General features: G+C 37.9%; 1 protein-coding gene across 1 annotated transcript; it reads left to right on the forward strand.

Moving 5' to 3' along the window:
* Positions 1 to 691: 691 nt before the first annotated feature.
* cbx1a (chromobox homolog 1a (HP1 beta homolog Drosophila)) lies at positions 692 to 25,854 on the forward strand. Its single transcript, XM_056234649.1, has 6 exons — positions 692 to 909; positions 10,755 to 10,864; positions 15,055 to 15,211; positions 18,368 to 18,542; positions 22,854 to 22,948; positions 25,501 to 25,854. Exons 2-6 carry the CDS (start codon positions 10,807 to 10,809, stop codon positions 25,643 to 25,645), a joined length of 630 nt encoding a protein of 209 aa, XP_056090624.1. The 5' UTR covers positions 692 to 909; positions 10,755 to 10,806; the 3' UTR covers positions 25,646 to 25,854.
* Positions 25,855 to 26,062: the final 208 nt, after the last annotated feature.

Consider the following 26,062-nt stretch of genomic DNA (forward strand, 5'->3'; position numbering starts at 1 on the left):
ATAAAAAATCCGGACGAGAAACTTTTTTACTCGGACAAGTGAATGACAGATTAAGCGTATGAAAGGGCTTAATGTCGAGCCCTCTCTATATAGCAATGTCATCAGGAGATACACATACACCGGTAGGCAGTGGCCCACCTTACCGGGTGACCACGTCGTGGTCCACCAGAATTTATAGTTTACCCACCTCTTTTTTTACCACTAACAGTTACACCTCTGCCTACATTTAATATTTTTTCGTGTTCCCATTTGCTCAAATAACAAAAGATAAACTCTGTATTAGAACACACTCACAGCATAGTTTTGGTTTTAAATGTGATGGAAAGGTAATATAATACAAAGTAGCCTAGTGTTGTAGCCTACATACATGAAACAATTTTTTTTTAATTAAACAAAACTTCACCGGATTTACGATGTGACCGTTAAAACGCGTCATCAAGGAGGTCTGTTCTCTGAAGAACCTGACCTCCATAAGTTCTTGCAAAATCTCTAAAGAATGTCAGGTTTTTGTTTTTTCAGTAACACAATTATTAGGAAAAAGTTTTTAGGCAGTTAAATATTGAAATTTTGAATAAACATTATGATATTTAAAGGCATCTTCGAAGTGTACCGAGGAACAACAAACACATTTTCCTCTTTCAAGTGCGCACGTAAAACTACAACTCCCAGGGTGCACCACTCGTGTACGGTCAGAGGCACGTACTTTCCGTCGGAATTGGCGGGTTGCTGGAGGCAGGCAGCTAGCTTGCGTGTACCTTTTGTCTGACCAGTCAAGGAACCTCGATAAAATAATAACAAACTCTTTCCTCAATCGACAGATTTCAAACGTTTGTCGACACTTAAAGCCGCTCTATCTGCAGGAAACCACCTTGTTTGGTGTTATTTCGCCCTTAATTCCGTAATTCACAGGTAAGTGGCGCTGCATGCAGATTGTGAAACATACTATAATATGACTGACTATGTTTGTATTAAGGACTGTGATTTCTTTTATAATTAACTGGCAAATGTTTTGAGTACTCTAAGCAACTAATTGCTCTTGAATAATATCTAGTCATATTTTGAGACATTTTGGTTAGTTTTCTACTCGGATCGAGGTCAACATGGAGAAGTGAGCGACCATGCTTCTGCAGCATTAGCCACAAGGCTAGTCGGTGTCTCGGGTTTTAGGGCCATTTTGGGGTTTATACGGTTAAAAAAATGTGCATTGGAACGTTTTGTGCATGTATTTATCGGACAGCTTAAACGTTGTTGGTGTCATGGTAGCTTTTGGACCTAAAATTGTACGGGCAAAAGGGTCAGTCCAGCCACCCATCTCCGCGAGAGACAGAAACGCCTTTCTCGCACACGCACGCCTGGCGTTAAACTCGGGAACACTATCTCCCCTTTTATTTTTCTTCATTTATTTTTTTAAGAGATCTACATGGAGTTTGCTCAGTTGCATTGCTACCTTAAAATGTAACACTTGGCCTCCCTGGCTCGTCGTTGATGCTATTGCAGCTTGAAGGGAAATGGGCCGAACATTCTGGCAAGGCGTCGGCGCGTGCACGTCGGAAGTTGAATCGAGTGTTTTTCTTCGCGCGGCTGGTCCTCACAAAGTTTATAATAAAAATATAAATACAATAATTATGCATTTGATCTGCTTTTATTTATAAGTGAAGAGATGAGATCAAGTGGTAAGAAGAAAAATGATTAACGTTACATTAATGCGATTTAATTTTTTTCTAAAAGTGTCCCATGCTCTTGGCTTGGACCTTAATTTGTTAGGTTTTTCTGTTTTTACGCCCTTTTTAGGTAACATCTCAGTGCTTCAGCCTGGTGACTGTTTGCTGATAGCCCCATAAAAGCAAAACACGTGTTTCTGTTAAAGCATCTGTTAAAGGGATAGTTCACCCAAAAATGAAAATTCTTTCAGTAATTTCATCGCCCTCGTGTTGTTCCAACCCCGTAAGACTTTCGTTCATCTTCAGAACACAAATTAAGATATTTTTGGTGAAATCTGAGAGCTGGCTCACTCTAGGCTGCAAGGTAATCGATATCTGCCATCCCAGAAAAGTTAGTAAAGACATCGTTAAAATAGACAACTTTGCAGGTCGTTTGCCACAAGATATGGTATGCAAACTTACGAACTTCAAGCCAGGGATTTGTGTTGAGATTTAAATCTTTTTTTATTTCGATTTAAATGAGTAACAGTGCAACCTGTTGCTGTTGATTTTTTTTTTTCATGACGTTGAGTCACAATTGAGTACATTTTTCCCCAAATTGACAAAAATTACAAAAAACAAACTATTAAAGGGGTCCTATTATGCTTTTTCAACTTTAGTTAGTGTGTTATGTTGCTGTTAGAGCATAAAAAGGATCTGCAAGGTTACAAAGCTCAAAGTCCACTCCAAAGAGAGATATTTTATTTAACAGAATCCCCTTTTCAAGAACTAGCCTACAGATAACTGCTCGTTTGGACTTAGGAAAATTAACCATGGTTTTGTTACCGATTACTGTTTGTATTACCTTTAGTTTTCCAACAAATACCTTGATTAAATGGTGCATAACATCGTATCTATAATGTTTAAGAAAATTACAAAAAACATATCACTCTGAAGCGTCCTGTGAAATCCGTGCTTGCAAAGTCTGTGCATGAAATCCCGTTCTGCATGATCCTCTTGTTCTTTAACATTGTCAGGGCCTGAGTCGGGCTCGAATTGGTTTGAAATTGACGCCATCTTTAAAGGGATACTCCACTTTTTTTGGAAATAGGCTCATTTTACAACTCCCCCAGAGTTAAACTGTTGAGTTTTACCGTTTTTGAATCCATTCAGCCGATCTCCGGTTCTGGCGGTACCACTTTTAGCATAGCTTAGCATACATCATTGAAGTGGACAAGACCATTAGCAGTTCTCAAACAAAAATCACCAAAGTGTTTTGATATTTTTCCAATTTAAAACTTGACTCTTCTGTAGTTACATCGTGCACTAAGACCGACGGAAGATGTAAAGTTGCGATTTTTTTAGGCTGATATGGCTAGGAACTATACTCTCATTCCTGCGTAATAATCAAGAAACTTTACTGCCGTACCATGAGAGCAGCAGGCGTAATGATATGACATGACGCAGCGCCTGAAAATAGGCTACCTTCCGTCAATAGAGCTGGGGGCTATTTTCAGGCGCTGCGTCATATCATTAAAGTGACAGCAGTCATGGCTGTCATTAATTTTTGTTTTTTTAGTCAGGACTAAAATACTACCCAGTGTTATTTTACATTTGATTACTTTCTGAATACTAGTGTTAGACTTATCTAAAAACTTTTCTTTTTATTGGTATCTTTATTCTATTGTATTTATTTTGTGCTACTTTTTTCAATTTTAATGCAAAGATTGAAATCAAGCTTCCTTGTGTTGTGTAAATTCCTAACAACTAGTGTTGTCACGATACTAGAATTTCTAACTTCGATACGATACCTTGAAAAATATCGATATTCGATACCACAGAGAAAAAAATTGCCACAATATTAAGGGGGTATTTTTTGTATTTAAAGCTAAATATAACAAGTCTAGAACATGACAATGAGGTATATTTTACATGAACAAAAATGTCCCGAGTTCTATTTGTTAATATTTTTTAATTGGACCAGAGCTTACATGATCCGTTGTATTTTTATTACCTACTGTTATCAAAGATTAAAATATACTGTAACAAAAAAGCACTTAACAGTATCAAATTGGAGGATAGAGTGTCAGTAATGTATAATAATAAGATTAAACATTCAATTTTCAGTTAAAGGCATTTCATTATTGAATTCAGAGATGCCATTGCTGTTTAGTTTAATTAGTATCTGTGTAATCACATTGATGATAATCGCTAATGAAGGAAAATTGCAGAATTAAATAATAATTTTTGAATAAAGTTAAATAGGCACAAGCTAATTTACATTTGACCACAACAATATTTACTTGTCTAAGATTCCTCAGTCAGATTATGTTAACTTTAAGAAAACGGTGAAAATACTAGACAACACAGACTCATATCAACAACAATACTAGGCCATCTTGGTTAATGTTTCAGAAGAGTTACAGTGTTTCTTTTAGGATTTTTTTAGCAGTGGGGGCAGGTCTGTCCAAATAACAAACACCCCTGATGCTGAGCATATATGCTGCTAAATGGTACCCCTGGAGCCTGTTCCTTAAGTCTGTTATCACCTATGAAATAATTAAAAAAAATGAGTGATGTTTAGGGATGGCCCGATACCTTTTTTTTTCAAACCGATACGAGTATTTACATTTGTGTACTTGCCGATACCGAGTACCGATACCGATATTTCTACCGCAAAAGTAATAGGCTCCCAGAAAAGAAGACGACTATTTTAGAACACAGGTTAGAAGACTTTTTATTTTCTTCTCTGCTTGTTTTAACAAGTCTAAAAATAAATAAAAATTAGTAAAATAATAAATGTATTAACACACAAACCACTGTTAATTTAACATAAAAGCAAGCAGGCTACTGCGTGCATGGTCTGGCATGACTGAATGCGCGCAAAGTGCGCTCCCTTAATAAATCCTAAAAGCTGACAGTTCATCGCGATCTCACACATCTCTGTTATTATCAATGAAGCTGACTGCACAATCAATCTTTCATAATATCCACACTTTGTTTGTTATAATTAGAGGATTTGCCAGCATACAGAATTCAGCACTGAACAAAAAAGTCCGTTTTGAGCGGTGAGGGGAGTCTATCTTAAATGCTTCTGATTGGCCATTGCGTTCCAGAAATCAACACATATGTCTGTGATTGGCTACATCGCTCAACGCTGTAACCATGTTATGAATAGAAACTCTGTCCTGTAAATCGTTTCTATTTTGTTGTAGTTGTTCTTGTTGCTTTTCTGCAAGAGATGAATACAAATCTTTTAGTTTTTATGTTTTATTCATAGATATTTCTAGTTTGCGGGAGTCCCGCGAATCGTTTTATTCTCCCGTAACCCGCACACACAGAGTGAGTGCATTACCGCCCGCGCGCGCGCTCGGCCATCAGATCTATGATGCGTCTTCAGATGTTTAATTAGATTGCTGGTGTTAAACGATGTACTTTCTTTCCCTCCTCTCGACACCTTAGCTGAACATAACTCACAGTCTGCCTTGCTGTTGTCATCATCCCTTATCTTGAAATGAGCCCAAACCGCCGACATTATACTTTCCTATGCCTCAGTTCACCTCGACAAAGCTCTCGCGGCGGCCAGTTTCGTTTTGCAAAATGTATGTGGTATCGGTGCGTGGTATCGGCGAATTTTTATGAGTACGAGTGTATTAGGCAGAGCCGGACAGTAACGGAGTACATTTACTTGAGTACAGTACTTAAGTACAATTTTGAGGGATCTGTACTTTACTCGAGTATCATTTTTGGGGAGTACTTATGACTTTACTCAAGTACATTTGAGAGGCAAATATTGTACTCTTTACTCCAATACATTTCTATCCATAACCGTGAGTACCCGAGTAAAAAAAAAAAAAAGTTAAAAAAAAAAAGAAAAATCTCGGAAACCCTCAATTTGTTGTTTCCCTCTCAAACGTGATTGGATTGTGCAGGCGCCACTGATTGGGACAGCCTATCAGCAATCACTTCCAGCTTTCCGCCAAAGTCAACTCCATGGTCAGATTTTATATTACACATTAAAGTAACAACAGGTAACTTTTCAACCTTCATAATATATTTCCAAGTCTCTTGTGATGGTACATCGACTTACAATAGGTTGAATGACACGTCTGCCATAGCCTGACGGGGTCTGTAGCGTTTTTAATCGTACTTTTAAACTTCGGGTTTCGGGTAGTAACCGGCGAACAAAGAGAACTACAAAATTCGACTGCTTTACGGCATATACGTCACTTCCACCACCACCCCCACTTCCTTAAAATCGGACTTGCGAGCCAAATGTTATAGTCATGGCCGAAGCAGCACAGAAAAACAAGAAAGCAAAGGTTTTATCGGAGCAAAGCAAAAAGAGAAAAAGAGAAAGTGATCGCGTTAAAGGCAGAACGAGGATCAACATTGCAGAGCTGCCAACTCTCACGCATTGGCCGTGAGACACCCGCATTTGATTGGTTTCACACGCTCACACGTACGCCACACCCCCGGTTTCTCACGCTAAATTGTCAACCCGGTCGGTCAAATCCCTGAAAGATGAGTTTATCTATAGATCTACCTGTTGAGCCACTCGTGATCGACAAGTTATACGGCAAATTAGTTCAAATCTCCCGGAATCTAGAGCGAGCGCGCACGCGAGACAGAGACTGTGCTCCAACGCGCGCGGACGGCAGAGAGAGAAAGCGAGCGAGAGACCTTGCGTGTGCAGGGAGCATCGAACCCTCCATCGAAAAAAGAATGCCTCTCTCTAACCTCTCTAATTCGCTAGAGTAGTAGCGAATTATCAATCTGGTAGCTAGTAAACGATATTCTAGTTTTTGATGGTTAGCTATCGCTAGTATTCTCGTTCTGATTTGAACTTTGCAATCGATGAAATGCAAATAGCAAATGTTTGACCCAAAAAGTGTAGTCTACTCAACATGTACAAAGAAAGGAGGAAGATTATTAATAAAATCATATTTTAGGATACCTAACATGTCTGTGATATTTGTTTATTTGTCTTGCCTCAAGCTATAATGCAAATCGATTTGTAAAATTTGCAGATTCATTTATGGTAGCTTGATATTATAATATTGACGATATATGGTTATTATCAACCACTCAAACATTGCATTGAAGTATCATATAGATCCAGTAAAACGGTAACCAATAGACTAGGCTACTATAATGACGCTGGCTTGTAAACGTGAGCATCGCGATCATTTGTCGTTAGAAAAAAAATAAAACCCATGAAATTATATTCATATGACATGCTGAAATATATGCCACTGTACCTGGGATGAAGACATTTCACATGCGACGCAAGCAGAACACCTGCATGTGACCTCCTCCTACAGTGTTCAGGGCTATCCTGGTTGTCAACAATTGCACGTGCATGTAGGATGACAAAGTTTACGACAGTAGTAGAGGACAATACTGTTTCCCAACTGTAGGGGGACCCCGAGAGCAAAAGCTATCTGTTGTTACTTTAATGTAAGCCAAGCATTTGGTTTGATGTTCTTGAGTATGTGGTGTGTTTAACACAGACGTGGCAGTGGCGTAGCCACGAGGGATTTCTGATTTCTTAAAAAAAAACTTTAGGAGGCAAAATATATTTTTACTGATTATGTGAATTACACTGCGCAAACCAAAGTAGGCTACTACCCAGCGAATGAAGAAGGGTTGGCGCTCAGTCTCCACAGTACATAAAATATTAATTTTGTTTTATTTTATTTTTCGGGTTTGCATTTATGAGGAAAAAACAATGTTATGGACGTGTTCTCCGTTACGGACGTGAGCGCTCTGAAAGCGGCATAAAAAATGCTTTAAAACTTTCACAGAGACATCAAACAGAAAACACAAAACCTTTCTTTAACCTGAATTTCGTTTTGCATTAATTGTATCTTAATTTTAATCAATGTTTCATCAACCAATTGCCTGGGTTTAATAAATAAGAAGTAAATAGCAGACGATAGATAAGAAACGGAGGCGCCGGCACGTGAACTGGATCTCGTCTCATAAATGAACCGAAACTCAGTGTATAAGGTAGCCTACTTGCCTCTCACAGACATGTCTACTTTTAAACAGAAAAATTCAAAACGAAAGAAAACAGACTACAGACTGCTCTCTGCTTATGTAATCCGTATGAAATGTGCATTTCTCTCTGGCGCGTTCACTACTGAAGATCGCGAGTCAGCATCGTCAACTTCATCTTAGCCGACACTGACAAAGAAAACACTTGTTTATTAACAAGTGTTTATTAATAAACAATTAAAATATCTCCTTGCTATATTTTACATATTCATAATCATTCCTTTTGCCGGTTCTTTGTGACAGCTTTTAGGTGCTTTATTGGCAGCGCCACCCTTACATGTGGTGTGTGTGTGTGTGTGTTGTCCCCGCATTTAAGATGGGACCCCCCAAAAATTTAATTTAATTAAATAAAGCAACATGGTAAAAAGATGAAAATGACTTGATTTTACTTTCAATTCCTTTTACATTCTCCAAGGTATTAACATTGACATTTTTCATAACTCCATGTAGGACGTTTCTGTGCATAAATGTAAGCACTGTGGCAGTAGATTAGTAATGCAATATTTAGAAAATTTACTCTTGTACTCTTGATACTCAAGTACTTTTAAAAACAAGTACTTTAGTACTTTTACTTAAGTAGACATCTGAATGTAGTACTTTTACTTGTACTTGAGTAAAATTTAGCAAGGGGTATCTGTACTTTTACTCAAGTAACAAAGCTCTGTACTCTGTCCGCCTCTGGTATTAGGACAGTATCGGCCCGATGCCAGTATCGGTATCGGGCCATCCCTAGTGATGTTAGGGATTATTGATAGTCAAACCATCTTTTGGGTGCCCGCAGCACGCTCACAGTGTGAAGCGCGTGTCCGCGTATTCTCCGACATGCCTGCTCGCGGTGTGTTTTTTATGCGTGTGCGCGCTATTCTCCGACATGCCCGATCGCGGTGTTCTTTATCAATCAACCAAAGCCGGTCGCGGGGGCGCCACCTTCGCAATCTTTCCATTCACTTCACTTTTGCTATTTAACCAGAGCGAATGAGACGAGTGCGTCACGTGTGGTGTTTGTCAACGCGCCTTTGGAGAGAAGTGAAAGTGACCGCTCGGCTAGTATCGATACTTCGGGAAATTAGTATTGGTACCGTTCAGATATTTTCAGTATCGATATTTATCGAAATATCGATATTTTTGACAACACTACTAACTACAATGCAATGAGTGAATTGCCATCAACTTACTCAAATGTTGATCACATTTAGAGTAAGACTAAACTATTATGCAGCCAAGGCCAAGTTATGAGAAACAGAAATGATTAATTCATTGCTCACTGCATAGCTGGGTGTTCAGGCTATGCAGTATGTTATGGCGCTTTTCCACTGCATGGTACGGTTCGGTACGGCATGCTTTGGCGCTTTTCCATTGCATGGTACGGTACGGCTCGGCACGGCTCACTTGTGGCGCTTTTCCACTGCATTGCATGGTACGGTACGTAGGGGTGGGAATCTTTGGTCACCTCACGATCCGATCCGATTCCGATTCTGGGAGTCACGATCCGATTCCAGAACGATTCTTTATCTACCTTCCAAATTATTAATTCATTAGTTTACATAAGTAATTAAGTACTTTTTAAAAAATAATTACAAATTAATTTGTTTTTATTAAAACAGTTGTATGTTAAGAATGTTAAACTAATATAACTAATATAACAACAAGAATTTTTTCTCCCACCCCTAACGGTACGGCTCGGCACGGCTCACTTGTGGCGCTTTTCCACTGCATTGCATGGTACGGTACGGTACGGTACGGCTCGCTTTAAATGGTACCACCTCTGTTGAGGTTCCAAGCGTACCGTACCGATACTAAAATGTGACGTGAACACACTGCAGATCACTGATTGGTCAGACAGAATCGTCACTACCAGCGTCATTGTATTTGTGAGACATCAAACCCGCTAGATTTAAATAGCCAGCAACAGTCACCGCTGTAGCACCTGTTTTAAAACTACTTTGACTAGCTTGAAGAAAGAAAGAAAACTTCCAAAAAATAAATGGCTGAATCGTGGTCAGTGGACGAAGTGCAGACGTTCCTCTCGTTGGTTGCCGAGGAGCGGATAAACCATAACAGTCAGACTATAATCCCACCCACTTTGAAGCAGAACTGCAGTGGAAAAGCGAACCGAGCCGTGCCGAGTCGTACCACGCAGTGGAAAAGCGCCATTAGTTCACCTCACCTCCCTAGTCGTTCGCTCTTTTGTCTCGTCACATCCCCAAAGGCTGAAGCTATGCTGTACCTGAAACAGAAATGATTAGGTCACCGTCCGATTTGTTGGTTCATCACAAGTTATGGAAAAGAACCATCATGACACAAATTTATAAATGATTAGAAATTGAGTCCAAAAATGCATCAATGCTTCAAAACTGTAAAAAAAAAACACGTAAGTTAACTATGCGCTTTTGTAAGGAAGCTTGGGAATTGACTAATTTTTGTATCCAATACAGCGGTCACGTGACAAAAGAACATACGACTCGACTCGAGAGGTGAAATAATCATTTCTGTTTCCTGTACAGAATCTATGGCATGTTGCGCATGCGCAGTCAACACAAAATGAACGAATCACTCTCTGAGGCAACTCATTGTTCCTGAGTCATATTAAAGATTTGTTCAAAATGAATGAATCGTTCATGATTGACCCATCACTACCTCAACCATGAAATGCGGCCTAAAAGATCGATTCTTTGGATTTAAGAATCGATATTGGTTAATCAAAATTAGAACGAAGGAAAATCGTGAAATCAATATTTTTAACCCAGCCCTAATGAAAATATCACAAAAAACCTAATCGTCCTAAAAATATAGGTTTCATTATACAAGATATTTTCAGTCTGACCTGGATGCATTTTTGTAAGATCAACCCAAAATGCACACATGTAATAAATGTTTTTTGAATTACAAAGCGATTCAGAGGGAGCTGTGCACTATGAAATTCTGTATTTGTTAGAGCCAGCAAACTGTTATCCGCGGTGCTGTATAATTTTATTTCCTGCCTTGTTGTTCTTTCCCTGATATCACCTGACCCCTCCCCTCATCCCGTCTAATCCTCACTTTCACTCTGTTCAGCACTGTTGACGTTGACAGGGAACCGGAAGGTTCCGCAGAGCCTCCCCCCTTCATGACGAGCATGAGCCAACCAACAGAGACAGCCAGTGATGCTCCCAGCGTCACCGAAGGTGTCTCACAACTTTCTCCTTCACTGTTATTTTTCTTTCAAATGTGTGGGAAGGAGGGTTTATTTCCAGACGTTGTTTCGGTCTTATAAACAAGCCTTGAAATGATTTTTTTTATTATTGAATCACAGGTTGTTGGTAACTGTCTGTTTTCATGACCGCTGTTTCATCTGCCATGTGAACTATTATTTGTCACTGACTAATAGAGGTGATTTATAAGGTCAGAGGTACGATTCTGGTCTGGTGCACTAAAGACAGAATGAGCGTTTCAAAGTGAAGAAATTTGGGAAGCATTTTACATTAAGGTCTCATTTGTTTGTAACATTTTTAAAATCAGGTTTATTACTAATTGAATTGTAGTATTCTAACTGGCAAGTTGTATCTGTTAACATTAGTTAATGCACTGTGAACTAACTAACTTGTATTTTTAGTAACTAACATTAACAAGGATTTATAATTGCTGTTCATGGCTAATGCATTGACTCATACGTTAACAAATGAGACCAAATTGTAAAATGTTACTGAAATTTTAGGCTGCATTACCCTTATTTGTGGTTGATTAGTTTGCACATTTGTTCTCCACACTAGCTATTAACTACTGTGGTGTATTCAATCGTGTAATGGATGTTGATATTTAGGGAGTTGAATTGCCTCTGATACTGATAAAATCCAGATATTATAGTCTAATGTTTTGATGATGACAAATTACATTTTCATAAAATTTCTATTTTGTTCACAAAATATGAATTACTGTTCAAGAGTTTGAGGTCAGTAAGATTTTTTTTTATTATTTGTTTAAAGAAATTCATGCTTTTATTCAGCAAGGATTGATCGAAATTGACAGTAAAGAAATTTGTAATGTTACAAAAGATTTATATTAAATGCTGTTTTGTAAGCTTCCTATTCATCAAATAATCCTGAAGTAATTATCAATATTTTCACAAAAATATAAAGCAGCACAACTGTTTTTCAACATAGATAATAACAATAAATATTTCTTAAGCATAAAATCATCATATCAAAATAATTTCTGAAGAATCATTCACTTGAACACTTAAGAAATTATGCTGTAAATTCAGCTTCACCATCACCAGAATTAGGGATGGGGCCGATCCGATCCAGTATCGGTATCGGGACCGATACCAGCGTAAATTCACGTATCGGATTTTCCCGATCCAACCTGCGGAGATATCCGATATCCATGAGCCATGTTTGCGCTTTAACGTTGTCTGCTGAAATGACTCCAAAATTGATTCCCGCCGGCTAGTCTGCTAGCTGGCTGCAAACTGTGGAATGGATTTCCTGAACGGAGGCGCGGCTCAAATAGACACAGAGTCATGAGACACGCCTCCGCTCAGAAAATCCATTCCGCAGTTTGCAGCCAGCTAGCAGGAAAGCATTGAGCAGCATTATGTCCGCTGTGTGGAAATACTTCACTCTGGAAACACCGCGGAGCAAGACAGCAAAATGCAATGTTTGCAAAGCTGTAATTCAGAGAGGTGGAAGCTCCCTCGCGTCGGTCAACACAACGAACGCAATCAAACATTTAAAAAAGCACCACGTTAAAGAGCACGAGGATTTTTTAGCCAGTGGGCAGAATGATAGAGTGTGTGTGTGTGTGTGTGTGTGTGTGTGTGTGTGTGTTAAGGCCCTTGCACACGGAGTCCGAAATTTTCGCACGTTAAAAAATAAATACGACCTCACGTTATGTCAATCACGCTTGCATACTGCCACTGAAACTTTCGTCCGTCATAAAAAAAATCTGCGTTTTTCGCATCTGTAGCAAGAAGTTTGAATAGAGTTTGAATGGTGTTTTGACAATTCAGAGCAGCTGAATCACGAATAGCCTACGAAAATGTTGGACTATTGCACTTTTCTTATATTTCTAATATTTTACATTTTAAAACCTTGATTTGTTGATGCTAAAAGAGCCAGTGTACTTGTTTTTTTTTGCTGTTGATGCAAACTGTTTTATTGATAGTGTGTGTGTAAGATGTTTACACTTGCACTTTTCTTATATTTGACATGACAATCAATTTGAAACCCTTGCAGTTGCATATTTGCTTTCAGAATGGGATTTTTCCTGTTAACAGGATTTCCTGTTTTTCTGGCCTCATACTTACCTAAAGTTGCCTTTTAGGACATACACGCATAGATACGTACATATCATACTTGCCTGTTGAGAGGAGTTTATTTCAGCATCATATAAAATCAACAATAATGATAATAATAATAGTAAAGCAAACACAGCTCTGGTATCGGAAATAGAATCGGTATCGGCCGATATCCAAATTCAGGTATCGGGATCGGATCGGAAGTGAAAAAATGTGGATCGGTGCATCCCTAACCAGAATAAATTACATTTTGAAATATATTTAATATTTCACAATATTTTTAATGTATTTTAAACAAATATATGCAGCCTTGATGAGCATAAGAGACTTCTTTCAAAAACAGTAATAAAAAAAAATCTTATTGACCCCAAAATATTTGATGCCATTGTCTTTCGATTAAAGGGTTAGTTCACCCAAAAATGAAAATTAAGTCATTAATTACTCACCCCCATGCTGTACCAACCCCGTAAGACCTTCGTTCATCTTCGGAACACAAATGAAGATATTTTTGATTAAATCTGAGAGCTGGATCACTGCTACATAGGCTTCCTAAGGGAGTGACACTTGACGGCCCAGAAAGTCATTAAAGAAAATGTTTAAATATTCCATGTGCCTACAGTGGCTCCACTATAAGTTTATCAAGCGACGAGAATACTTTTTGTGCGGAATAAAACAAACATAACGACTTTATTCGACTATTCCATTGCTTCCTTGTGGGCCTGAGACGAGAGTTCAAGAGATTTCCAGGACGCATGCGCGAGAACTGACCTTCTTCTACTACTATGTACAGCACGCGTCTTCCTCTGCTTGTAAGACGCGCGCTGTGTAGTAGAAGAAGAAGGTCAGTTCTCGCGCATGCGTCCTGGAAATCTCTTGAACTCTCGTCTGGAATAGTCGAATAAAGTCGTTATTTTTGTTTTATCCCGCACGAAAAGTATTCTCGTCGCTTGATAAACTTATAGTTGAGCCACTGTAGGCACATGGAATATTTAAACATTTTCTTTAATGACTTTCTGGGCCGTCAAGTTTCACTCCCTTAGGAAGCCTATGTAGCAGTGATCCAGCTCTCAGATTTAATAAAAAATATCTTCATTTGTGTTCCGAAGATGAACGAAGGTCTTACGGGGTTGGTACAGCATGGGGGTGAGTAATTAATGACTTAATTTTCATTTTTGGGTGAACTATCCCTTTAATTGGTCGTTTACAACCTGAGAAGTTGTGAAATGAGCGTCAAGTGGTTATGGTGGTTCAAGTTCAAACTGGTATCTGCCCTGCTTGGAATGTGATGCTGACATTGTGATTATGCTGATTCTTAACAAGTGAAAGTTTGAACAGCTTAAAGGGATAGTTCACCCAAAAATGAAACTTGTGTCATGTACTCACTCACCCTTGTGTTGTTTTAAACCTGTATGAATTTCTTTCTTCTGCCGAACACAAAAGAGGATATTTTGAAGAATATGGCTAACCAAACAGTTGATGGACCCCATTGACTTCCTGTTAAGTTACAGACATTCTTCAAAATATAATCTTTTGTGTCCAGCAGAAGAAATTCATACAGAATTTTGATTTTTGGGAGAACTTTCCCTTAAGGTGTGTCTGTTACACTGTTATATAATTCAGATGACATGAGGGTTAGTAACTGACTATTTTAATAATTTTGATTTTTGTATGAACTATTTAAGTGGTGGACAATGAGTCTGAAACCCTAAAACATCTTTTGATAACTATTCTGAATGAATTTAGTTACTGATCTTGGTCTCAATAGCAAGAATTTATTATTAAGAGCTGCGGTTTTATACTGCAGTCAAAGTGTCTCTAATTTTGACACACTGTGCTCTATACAGCAAAGTTGTCTAATGTTGGCAAACAGACTTTATTGACCTTGGCCTACCTTTCAAATAATCTTTGCGCACAACCCCCTGCCATTGAAGTATCACTGTTTGTTTGTATTTGTTCTGCTCAGCCCCATAGTGTCTGTTTCAAGTTTAACTTGCATCATATTTTAACTGTTTGAACACTTAATATTTTTTTCCCACAGAAAAGACTGACCCTCTTTTCTGCCCTCTTCTTTCTCCACAGACGAGAAGCTGGCGGCCACCGCTGGAAAGAAGCTGAACAAGAAGAAGGTGGAGGAGGTTGTAGAGGAAGAGGAAGAATATGTGGTGGAGAAAGTCCTGGACAGACGGGTGGTGAAGGGCAGAGTGGAGTTCCTGCTCAAGTGGAAGGGCTTCTCAGAGTAAGTAACTAATATCAGCTGGATTTCCACTAGTGTTGCACGATTAATCAAATCGCAATCGCGATGTAAAGCCTATTCGATTATATGACGCAAAATGCTGCGATTTTATGAAATGCATAAATGCATGTGTGGACATGACAACCCATTTTCTCTGAGAGCTGTTTGCAAATTTTCTACACCGCTAATAAAAAGACCAGTCAGTTTAGTAGGGCTGCACAGCTAATCGAATTTTAATGACAATCACGATTTTGGCTTCCCACGATTTTTTTTGTAAAGCCAATCTAGCGCTCCGTAAACTACTGTCTGATCACGTGCCTCCGCCAATCAGAGTTGAGTTTTTAGATATAGATTATGACCCCTTGCGCCGGACTGGTCAAAAGCAAAGCGAACTGCGCGAGCGAGACCGAGTGTGTCCGAGCATTAGTAAATTGGTACATACTACTATAAGAGGCATGGAAGTTTCGATTAATGGACTCCAATAATCAGTACTACAAACGTCTTGTTTTGAACTATTGTTTAAAGGTGCAGTGTGTAGATCTTAGCGGCATCTAGCGGTTTGGTTGCACTAAGGGCTCAGCCCACTGCTCACCCCTCCATTTTCGAAGAAGCTACGGTGGCTAAAACGGGACAAACATATCGTTTAACGTAAACATTGTTTATACTTGACGCGTCCGCATGAGTGCAAAGGTGTGCTCGGCAATTTTTTTAAATAATCAGTTTTCATGAGCTTGAAATATTATATATTATTATTACTAAGGGCCTGAGCATTTATTCTGTTTTTGAGCAATATTTTCCGATAGAAATGTATTAAATTCCCTACTTAAATCTTTAAATGCCTTTTTCGCAAAATGAGTTTTTTGTCATTCTCCACTACAAATATCTCGCCCTATGTAGCACCTATGTACACCAAACTCTCCAGTTATACACTTAGCAGTATTCTGAAGATATTTTCAGAGGGATTTGTTAATAAATCATTCCTGGCCTGATTTATGTGACATTTTAATAAAAAAAATATGGCGAAAATCGATTTTTTTTAAGGGTGTGGACAGTATATTTTGATTCCCAAGGTAATGAAAGCATAAACAAAATGAAAAAAATAATTTTGCACCTGGCTTTATCATATGTTCAGATCTATCTACCGAAAATATATGCAAAATTGTGCATATTTAATGAGATAATGCCTAATTTGCATAATTAAACATACAAATTTCAAAAACTTGTAATACTTTTTTTATATACTTGTGTAAGTAATCAACTGAGGAAGTTTCATGGTGATGTCTATTATTTAAAAATGTTACCCTATTCACCTGTAGTGTCTCCTTCCCTTGAGCGTCAAATAACAATGACTCTGAATTGTATCCATTAATCGAACTTCCTTAGTGCATAGTTCTGCCTTGACATGTATTGCCTTGACATGTTCTCATTTGGTTACATTCTGTTATGGAATATTTGTTTTTATTGATTGTATATTTTGAGTTTTATTCACATCCATTATGCACGTACAATGCAAGTTTATATTTTGCTTCCTAAAATATATTTACAAAATGGAAAATAGTGCCCTGTTGAAGTTTTGCTACATTTTCTTTATTTTTATTTATTCTTTAAGGGGATGCACTGAATTTTGGTGAGGAAGAGGTCTATTTTATTTTGATGCACATATTTGTACATTAGCAGGAATGTAGCACAATATGGATGTGAAAGCAGTTATAATTAGCCTATGTGACAATAAAATTTGTTTTGGTTAAAATCAACAAATAATCATGATTATTAATCGTTATCTCAATATTGATCAAAATAATCGTGATTATCATTTTGGCCATAATCGTGGTTTAAGAGCTTTTCAGTTCTTCAGGAAACATTCAAACAGTGTTTCGCATCAGTTTGAAACCAGATAAACCTCAAATGGCTTGTCTTCCTTCACAAAAAAATTGCCATAGATTGAGTACCCAAGAAGTAAAGATACATGTGCCTTGTGCTTATCAGACAGTACCCTTATGTTTTGGGTAAAAAAGAAAAACTATATAAACAAAGTAAAATTTAATTTGACTGATAACCCCCCCCCCCATAGATTCTATAGATATCGCGATATATCGATATCGTGATATATCGATATCGTGATTTATTTTGGCCACAATGACCGTGGTGTGAAAAATCTAACATTGTGACAGCCCTAGTATCTACTGTACCTAATATTCATCCAAATGAATCGATATTGAATCAAGATCGGAATCAAATCACAAGATTTGAATTAAAATCGTGAAGTTTGTGTCAAGCAATAATAAAACCAGTAGCCTACCAGTCGTTGTACCATGTAAACATTGTAACAAGTTGTCAATAAACTTAACAATATTCTGTTACCAAATGTTTTGACAATCACAATACACTTACACCAAATATTATCCACAGACTGAGTTTATACAAAGCATATGTTGCATCATGCTTATGAGGTAGTACAGGTAGTCCCAACTGTAGTGCGCTTCTGTTCTGTGTTTACTTTTCGGCGCAGTACTACTAACCAGAGTAAAGTAAAATTCCGCCGCTGCTGAGAAACTAGTTCCTGTAAATGTAATGCGATCATTGAGATGCAAGAGTACTTTGATCTCAAAAAATTTGATTCAAATTTGAGTACTTTGATTTAAAAAATCTTTTTCATGAGCATACAAATGTTCTTATTTATTGTTCCATTTATTTTATACTATTGAGACAATAACAAGTTTGCTGTAATGCAAATATGTCATTTAATTTAGTAAATAATTATTTTAATTTGAAAACACTGCATTTAGTTGAGTTGAGAAATACACATTTCAGCATTATCACTAATCTGTTTGTGCATTTTCCTTGAGATCCAAGCAAGCTGACTCATGAAATTTGTTTATTATATCGCAATCGCAATATTGACCTCAATAATCGCAATATGACATTTTCCCCAAACCGTGCAGCCCTAATTTCCACTAAAATGCATTCATGTAAGGCATGGAACTGGATTCCTAGCAAACGTGTTGCCAATTTTATCATTATATAAAGAACTCGGAAAGAAAAGATGATTTTCTAATAAATATGTACTTTTGCTTTCGGTTAGTAGAGCAGCCCTTCTCCAAAGAAAAAGATGGTATTCAAATCTGTCAATTGATTGAAAAATGATTTCCTTTTCTTTAGAGAAGACAACACATGGGAACCAGAGGACAACCTGGACTGCCCTGATCTCATTGCAGAGTACATGCTAAAACATAAACCTGCAAGTGATGAGAAGAAAGATTCTAGCGGAAAGAGGAAAGGAGAATCTGACACAGATGGTGGAGAAGACAGCCGGCCTAAAAAGAGGAAAGATGAGGTTAGACTTAATCATTCCATTTGATGAATAATATTTTATAGACTTTTTGGTTTACAAATGTTGTTTCTAAACAAATGTTATGTACAAATTGGCATATGCCGTGTTTACTACGGGATTTTATGAGACTATAGGGGGTGGACCATAAATTCAACTATCTATTACACTGAGTTCAAAATTAAGAGCTCCAACCCATGTTCAGTGTGCAAATTAAACAAAGTCTGTGAACTGACTTGTACCTGAACTTTAAAGGGGACTCAAACCTTTTTTTTGTTGATAGTGTTTCCCCTAGAAAATTTTCCAGCAGCGGTGCTGTGCCGGAAGTTGTTACCAGGCCGCGCGCCCCAGAGTTATGCACCTCCAGAAGATATATAAAAAAAAAATTAAACCATGACTTCTGGCAAGTTTTGTGGATAGAAATGGACATTTTGAGACATAAAAATGACATACCATCAACAAATTAAGGCATGATTATTGCAGCACGTACCTTGAACTGAACAGAAACCTTCATTTTTATAATTTTAGACAGGATTATTCATGTTTTTCTTTTGTGTTAATTTTCTTGATAGGGGAAAAATGAAACGGCACAACCCAGACAAATTATTATTTAAATTTACTAATACATTTTTAAAATCCAAAGTTTTATCTGTTAACATTATTTAATGCACAATAGGGCTGCAACTAACGATTATTTTGATAATCGATTAATCGGACGATTATTTTTTCGATTAATCGGATAAAAAGTATATTCGAATTTTTTGTTTATTATAACTAAATAAAACCCCAAATCAGGGTATTTATGTGTAAAAGTGTACTTTAAAAAGTGCAAAAGCCACACATTTAATTTTACTAACATCAATATTTGCATTGTTTTTAATGATAATTGCTGATGGCAAGTTGACAACCATGATTAATGTAAAAAAAAAAAAAAAAAATGATATCCAACATATGTTTTAACACAATTTATGTTAAAACAAATTTACACAGACATGTTGTTCAGATATGAAGATATAAACTAAAAACATCTAAAATATATAATTAAATTATTTAAAATTAATTGAATTATAAGGATAAATTGATCAAATAAATATAGAAAGACTGAAAACAAGCGTGTGAACGTAGAGCCGCAGTAAATCGCGTTTGAAAAACAATTAAAACTTTATAGTAGACAAATGCTATAAAAAGAGAGCGGAATGGAGGTACGCCGCAAGCTAACAGGCTTGATTAAAAGGACAGGAAAAATTATGCATTAGTGCACATGCATTCGCTGAAAACCACTGAGTACAGTGACTAAAAAAACAATCTTTTACTGCTGCTGTTATTAACTGCCTTTATATTTAGTGCTTCACTTTGTAAACACCGTTTTAATTTAACCTATGTCTGCAGTAGCGCTATTTTAATCCATCACTTATGTTGCGAGCAAACTGATTGCTCAACCTGATGCTCGAGACAAAATACAGACATCCCAAGTCTCCCGGAAGTTCCGGGAGTCTCCCGCATATTGATAGTGGCTTATGCGGCTCCCCGATGCCCGCAAATTAGTTCAAACTCCCGGAATCTAGAGCGCGCATGCGAGACAGAAGCATAGGACAGAAGAGACTGTGCTCCAAACGGCTCCAAACCGTGTAGCGCGCGCACGGCAGTGCGCAGAGACGGAGAGCATCATGATTGGCCTGTTTCAACCAATCACCAGTAAACGCTCCCCGTGACGTAAGCAGACCAACTAATCGATAATGACTTTCCTTGACAACGATTTTCATAATCGATTAGTTGTTGCAGCCCTAATGCACAATGAATGAAGTGAACAAACATTAACAATTAGGCTAATTGTTTGTATTAAATAACATGAAAAAAATTCATGTTGTAAAAATATATTGTTCACTCAATGTGTTGATGTTAGATAACGCATTAAGAAATGTTAATGAATTTGACTTGACTGTACTTTTATTTAATCCAAAACTGCGCTCATATTTAATTTTAAAAGGGCTTTTTAAACCTGCTAAGAGTTATCCAGCCAAGAATAAGCCTAGAACTGCTTTTCTGACGGACTGATATGAATGACATAAATAGGGATCATGGACCGATGCTGATACCATGGCTGATACCAGTCCTCGGGTGTCGGTCCGAAACTGTGCTCATGTAGGCTAACGTTACTCGTAGGCCTACTAGTAAAACTACCCCGATACAACCGCACTTGAGTCCACTTGTTCATATATCAAGTTTTTTTGCGCGCAAATTCGTTTTCAATTGTAGGCGCGCCACAAGCGGCTCATAATATAAGCGACGTGGCGAGATTAAAACATCTCATCTCAACAGGTCATGTGACAAAAACCAACCGATCAGCTTCGGCCTTTCCGTAACAACATCGAAAGCTCGGCCGAACAGAAATCAATTAATTATTTGTTGATACTTCCTCGTCCTCATGGAGCGCGCAGTTCGTGCCACTTTCTCCTTTCCAAAAGCGCTTGCTCTCCCGTGGCGTCTGTCGTTGCTATGCAACCATGAATGAGCACGCTTGCTGCGCCTACATTTGAAATAACGATTTGCACGCGCAAAAAACGCGCTATGTGAACGGCCCCTCCGCCCCTTATGGCAATGTGACATTAGCCTAATCGAAAATATTTCCATATGTAGCTCTTTCCTCCTTTCTTGTCAACAAGTGGATTCAGAGCCACCGCATTAGCAGCGCCACCGGTCGCCATGTCTCAGTGTTTTTAGGTGTAAGTGAATGTCGTGGTATTACCAATTGATCATGTGACGATTTTGCAGTGGCGATGGAAATCCAGGGGTGGCGCTGCGCCGCTGCTGAATACATTGTAGGGGAAACACTGTGATATTACATTCCGCGTAAAACACCAGATCACAAGCTGACGCATGAGCAAAGTGCACACTTTGCTTTAAAAACACGCAGCGCAAACAGACTACATACTTGTGTAATTAATTCTTTTGCTATTTGATGAGGGCACAAAGTAGGGATGGGTATCGTTAAAGGGATACTCCACCGTTTTTTCATATTAAACTGTTATTCCCTTAACTAAGACGAGTTGATGCATACCTCTTGTCTCAGTGCGTGCACTAAATCGCTCTGCCTTGCGGCGAAACTTTGATAGCACTTAGCTTAGCCCAGTTTATTCATTAGGATCCAAGCAGAGAAGCGACCAAACACCTCCATGTTTTCCCTATTTAAATACAGTTACACGAGTAGTGTAACTCGACCAAGAATGGTGACACAAAATAAAACGTTGCACTTTTCTAAGTGTGTAAAGTGGATAACTATAATGTATGGCGGAATACCATAGCAAGTGCTTGGGAGCACTTTGAGCCGAGTTACTACATTAAATCCATGGTGAATGTTTCCGATTTGTGGACTTAAAGCCTTCTATAACTTGTTAATTTGTGACACACACAATGTTTCTCCTGGTTTGCACTTCAGCACTATATGATCTGATATCCATGGTTTATACCAGAGAACTCGTTACCGAATCTAAATGCTTCCGACTAGACCTCGCTGCGATATTATTAATTCTGTAGCAAATTCAATTGCTTTCTTCACTGGATCTCCTAGCGCTGCGTAGTAATGGTGTTGCGTGATTGAGATCACCCCACGAGAAGCTTTTGGATCCCCACTGCGCTGACCTATTTTTGGTCCGAACTGGTGAACGGTCTGTGAAGCACAAATGAGTAGCGCAGTTTTATTCTGCTTTTATTTGATGTTGGGAAACATAGTGGTCACGCCAATGCAACCTCTAACACAATTTCGGTCGCACCCCCATTGCATGTTTGATGCACATCTTTTTATACATAAAACTGTGCTCATACTTATATTTATGCATCTGTCGTGTGCTTTTAGCTGTTTATTCAACTTCGGAAAATTTATGTCCAAGAGTTGATTTTTATAAAAACTGACATACAGACTTTTTTGTTATTTTATTTTTTGGTTGCATTAAAAGCTTGTAAATCTTGCAAATGTTTATGCATTTATTTGTGTTTGCTTATCAAATACGTGATTAATGAAAAAATGAAATCTTATTTATAAACAGAATATTTTTGTGAATCAATTTCAATCTGAAATGTTGTCTTATTCGAAAGTGTGAAACCATTATTTAATTGTGTGCATTTAGGATACATAAAATTATAGCTGTGAATTTAGATTTAACAAGACAATCTTAGCACAACCTTTTTGCTTCCCTGTCCTTGAGAACTAAAATTTAGACATGCTGATTAGAAAGTTGAAAAAATGTTCCTGTATGGAAGACTACTTGGATTAAACTTTTACTGCATATGAATAATAAATTATTTCCTAATGTTTTGCAGCAAGACAAGCCGAGAGGCTTTTCACGGGGGTTAGATCCAGAACGCATCATTGGAGCCACAGATTCCAGTGGCGAGCTCATGTTTCTAATGAAATGGTATGTAAATATTAAGATTTTATGATTTTGTGAAGTGTATAATTTCTAGAGATGCACTGATGTATCGGCCGATATAAGGCTGATATAACAAACCGCTGGTTTAATATAATACTCTTGCTGTGCTGCTGTCTGTCTTTTAATGTTAATCAAACAAAAGACAAAAACCGCTCCCTACTCTTCACTAAATAACTTTTGTAACTTTCGTAAGTATTAATATGAATGGGGCCCTAAGATACCTGCGATGCGAAAAACGTGGTCGGAATCGTCATAAAACAGAATTTACTGTACAACACGGAATGTCAGGGAATTTGTCAAAGTTTTGATGAATAAACAAAAAAGTAGGTCAGTACACTTAAATCAAATCGCAATATAAACTAGTGTCTGAATATTAAACCACAAAAAGACTAAATATGAATCCTGCATGTTCTGTGTGTCTGTGTGAATGAATGGCGCAGACGCGCGGTTTCATTTACCACACACACTGAAGCATGCGTGACACTGTGTTATCTCACTTTGAGGACATGAATGCATGAACTTCATCTCCAGAGTCACTTCATGAGCATTTTACCATTTAATTTGAGAAAATCTATCGTCATATCATAAACACACAGAAACTCGAAAGTCTTCACGGCAACCCGTCAAAATAAGTTCAGTTTTACTTAAAGTAATTGACAGAAATATATTACTGTTTAAAGTAGAATTTAGCTACGTCTCAATGTAATAATAATATATGTATTTAAAGGTGCAGTGTGTAATTTTTAGTAGTATCTAGTGGTGAGGTTGCGAATTGCAACCAACAGAAGTTACGGTGGCTGACAGGAAAAGTTGTCGTCGTCTGAGACAGCAGAGAGTAGCCAGTTAAGCAATGAGGTTTCTTTACAAAGATAAATTAAGAAATTAGGTTTACTTAATTCAGTAAAACGATATGTTATTGCGAATATTATTGTTACTTGTTCATTATTGTGTCAGTGTTTTATTGGCTGACTTTAGCTAGCTTCTTTGCACGAAGAAGTAGAAACATGTCAGCGCATTTCAATGTAAGGGGACCCGTGGTGTATGTAGATAGAAATGGCTCATTCTAAGGTAATAAAAACAAAACTGTTCCTTAAGTAAGGTCTTTATACACCACTGAAAACATAGTTATGTATATGATATTGCATTTCTGTCAACAACACCTTTAATTTAGAATATGCAGTGAAGAATATGCATATATTTTACAATTGTTTACTTTATTTCTGAACCTGAAAACTGTTTAACTTACCTAAAAGCACTGTTTACTTCATATGTATCTTTGTTCTGTTGTATTTAAGTTGGCCTGCTGAATGTTAAATGGATCCAATCCATGTTCATTGGAAATTATTTGATGCAGCAATAGCCTAGCTAGTATAACTTAATGCATAGTGTTTTGATCATGTTTTAAATCAGCAAAGTAAAAAAAACATCTATTTTAATGACAAAAGTTCAAATAAGAGAGCAAGTGACAAATTTTGGTGTCGGAATCGGCTAATAATTGTTTGTTACAATCGGTATCAGCCCCCCCAAAAAATCTTAAAATCCTATTGGTGCATCCCTAGTAATTTCAGCTCCATTAGAGTCTCAAATTAGTTTAGAAAATAAATAATATAAACTTTCCACCTTTGGTCAAACAAACAGATGCCTGATATCACAGCGCTCACATTCTCCATCTTCATTAGTTTACGGTCTCTGTTTAGCAGTCATATCTAATACGTTATTATATAGAACTGTTAAAAAAAGTAAACTGTATGTGAAAGTATAGCGTTTGCTTTTTGTACTGTGGCTGCCGTCGCATCATCCAAGTGGATGCTGCACACTGGTGGTGGTTGAGGAGAGATCCCCTGATATGATTGTAAAGTGCTTTGGGTGTCCAGTAGTACATATGAAAGCGCTATATAAATGCCTCATTCATTCATAAAAAATGCCTCATTCATATGTCCACACTAGTGCGTTTTAGTTTTAACACACCGTTTTAAAATGAAAACAATCCTCCTCCATACTGGTGTTTCCACTGCGTTTCAGAAAAGATCTCCATCCACACTACACGACCGAAAACGGATGTCACATGACCTTTCATGCACACTGGCCATGTGTGTACGAGTGTAAACAGTTGCCGAATGCTCTAATAATCTTGCGCATGTGATATGGGGCTTGAAGAATCAGTAAAGGATATGCAATCATCCAGAAGACCCGATCAGGGAGCAAATGTGGGTAGCCATGCCTTCGTTTCGTTCATCTCTTTTTTGGACCGTCTGCACTGAAACACAACCCCGGATTTTTCAAACCTAAACGGGGTCTGCGGCATTTCCAAAAGTCTCCATTTTAGAGGGTGGAAAACTCTAGTGAAGTGTGGACGCCAGGCGTAACCATAGCAAACATTTTAAAACGAAAACGCACTAGTGTAAACGTAGCCTTAGACAGGCTGAGCCAAAACCCAGATGCCTGTTTTTTCTTTTTACCCCATTCTGTATGATGGGCTAAATTACATTATCTCAAGTGCTTATTTAATTGTGTTCCCCTCTGCCTGTTCTCTACAGGAAAAACTCTGATGAGGCAGATCTCGTTCCAGCCAAAGAGGCCAATGTGAAGTGCCCGCAGGTGGTCATCTCATTCTACGAAGAGCGACTGACATGGCACTCTTACCCTTCTGAGGAAGAAGAGAAGAAAGACGATAAGAACTAGGCTTGCGAGGGAAAACGAGATATGTGGCAAGTCATTACTAGTTAGGGTGGGCTTGGCGGGGGGGACATGGGAAGTTTAGAAATGGGGGAACAGAGACAAACTCTTACACTCGATGCCATAAAACCGGACTCGGAGTATATTCAGAGCATGATATGCAGACGTGGAGTCATCAAAAGTGATTTTAATCAGAATACTAATCCCATAAGAAACAGGATTACTGTATTTCCTCTTTGCTTTTTCTTTTTTTGTTTGATTATGGGAAATGGGGTGTATATGCTGCAGTAGTTGCTCAGTTGTCGTTCCCGGTGGTGAACGCCTGATTATGTAAATGCTTAATGCGATTGATCCTATGTGCACATCCTCATGCTCTGTATTTTTCTGACAAGGGATTTGAAGGACATTTAATGTCTAAATCAG

This window comes from Rhinichthys klamathensis, unplaced genomic scaffold (genome assembly GCF_029890125.1).
Source record: "Rhinichthys klamathensis goyatoka isolate OS25496 unplaced genomic scaffold, OSU_Roscu_1.1 h1tg000401l_1, whole genome shotgun sequence".
Classification (NCBI taxonomy): domain Eukaryota; kingdom Metazoa; phylum Chordata; class Actinopteri; order Cypriniformes; family Leuciscidae; genus Rhinichthys; species Rhinichthys klamathensis.

Coding starts and splice junctions, on each gene's coding strand:
- cbx1a (XM_056234649.1), top strand. CDS start 10,807: ATGACGAGCATGAGCCAACCAACAGAGACAGCCAGTGATGCTCCCAGC. Junction 15,212..18,367: donor AAGTGGAAGGGCTTCTCAGA/GTAAGTAACTAA, acceptor CCTTTTCTTTAG/AGAAGACAACACATGGGAAC. Junction 22,949..25,500: donor CTCATGTTTCTAATGAAATG/GTATGTAAATAT, acceptor TGTTCTCTACAG/GAAAAACTCTGATGAGGCAG.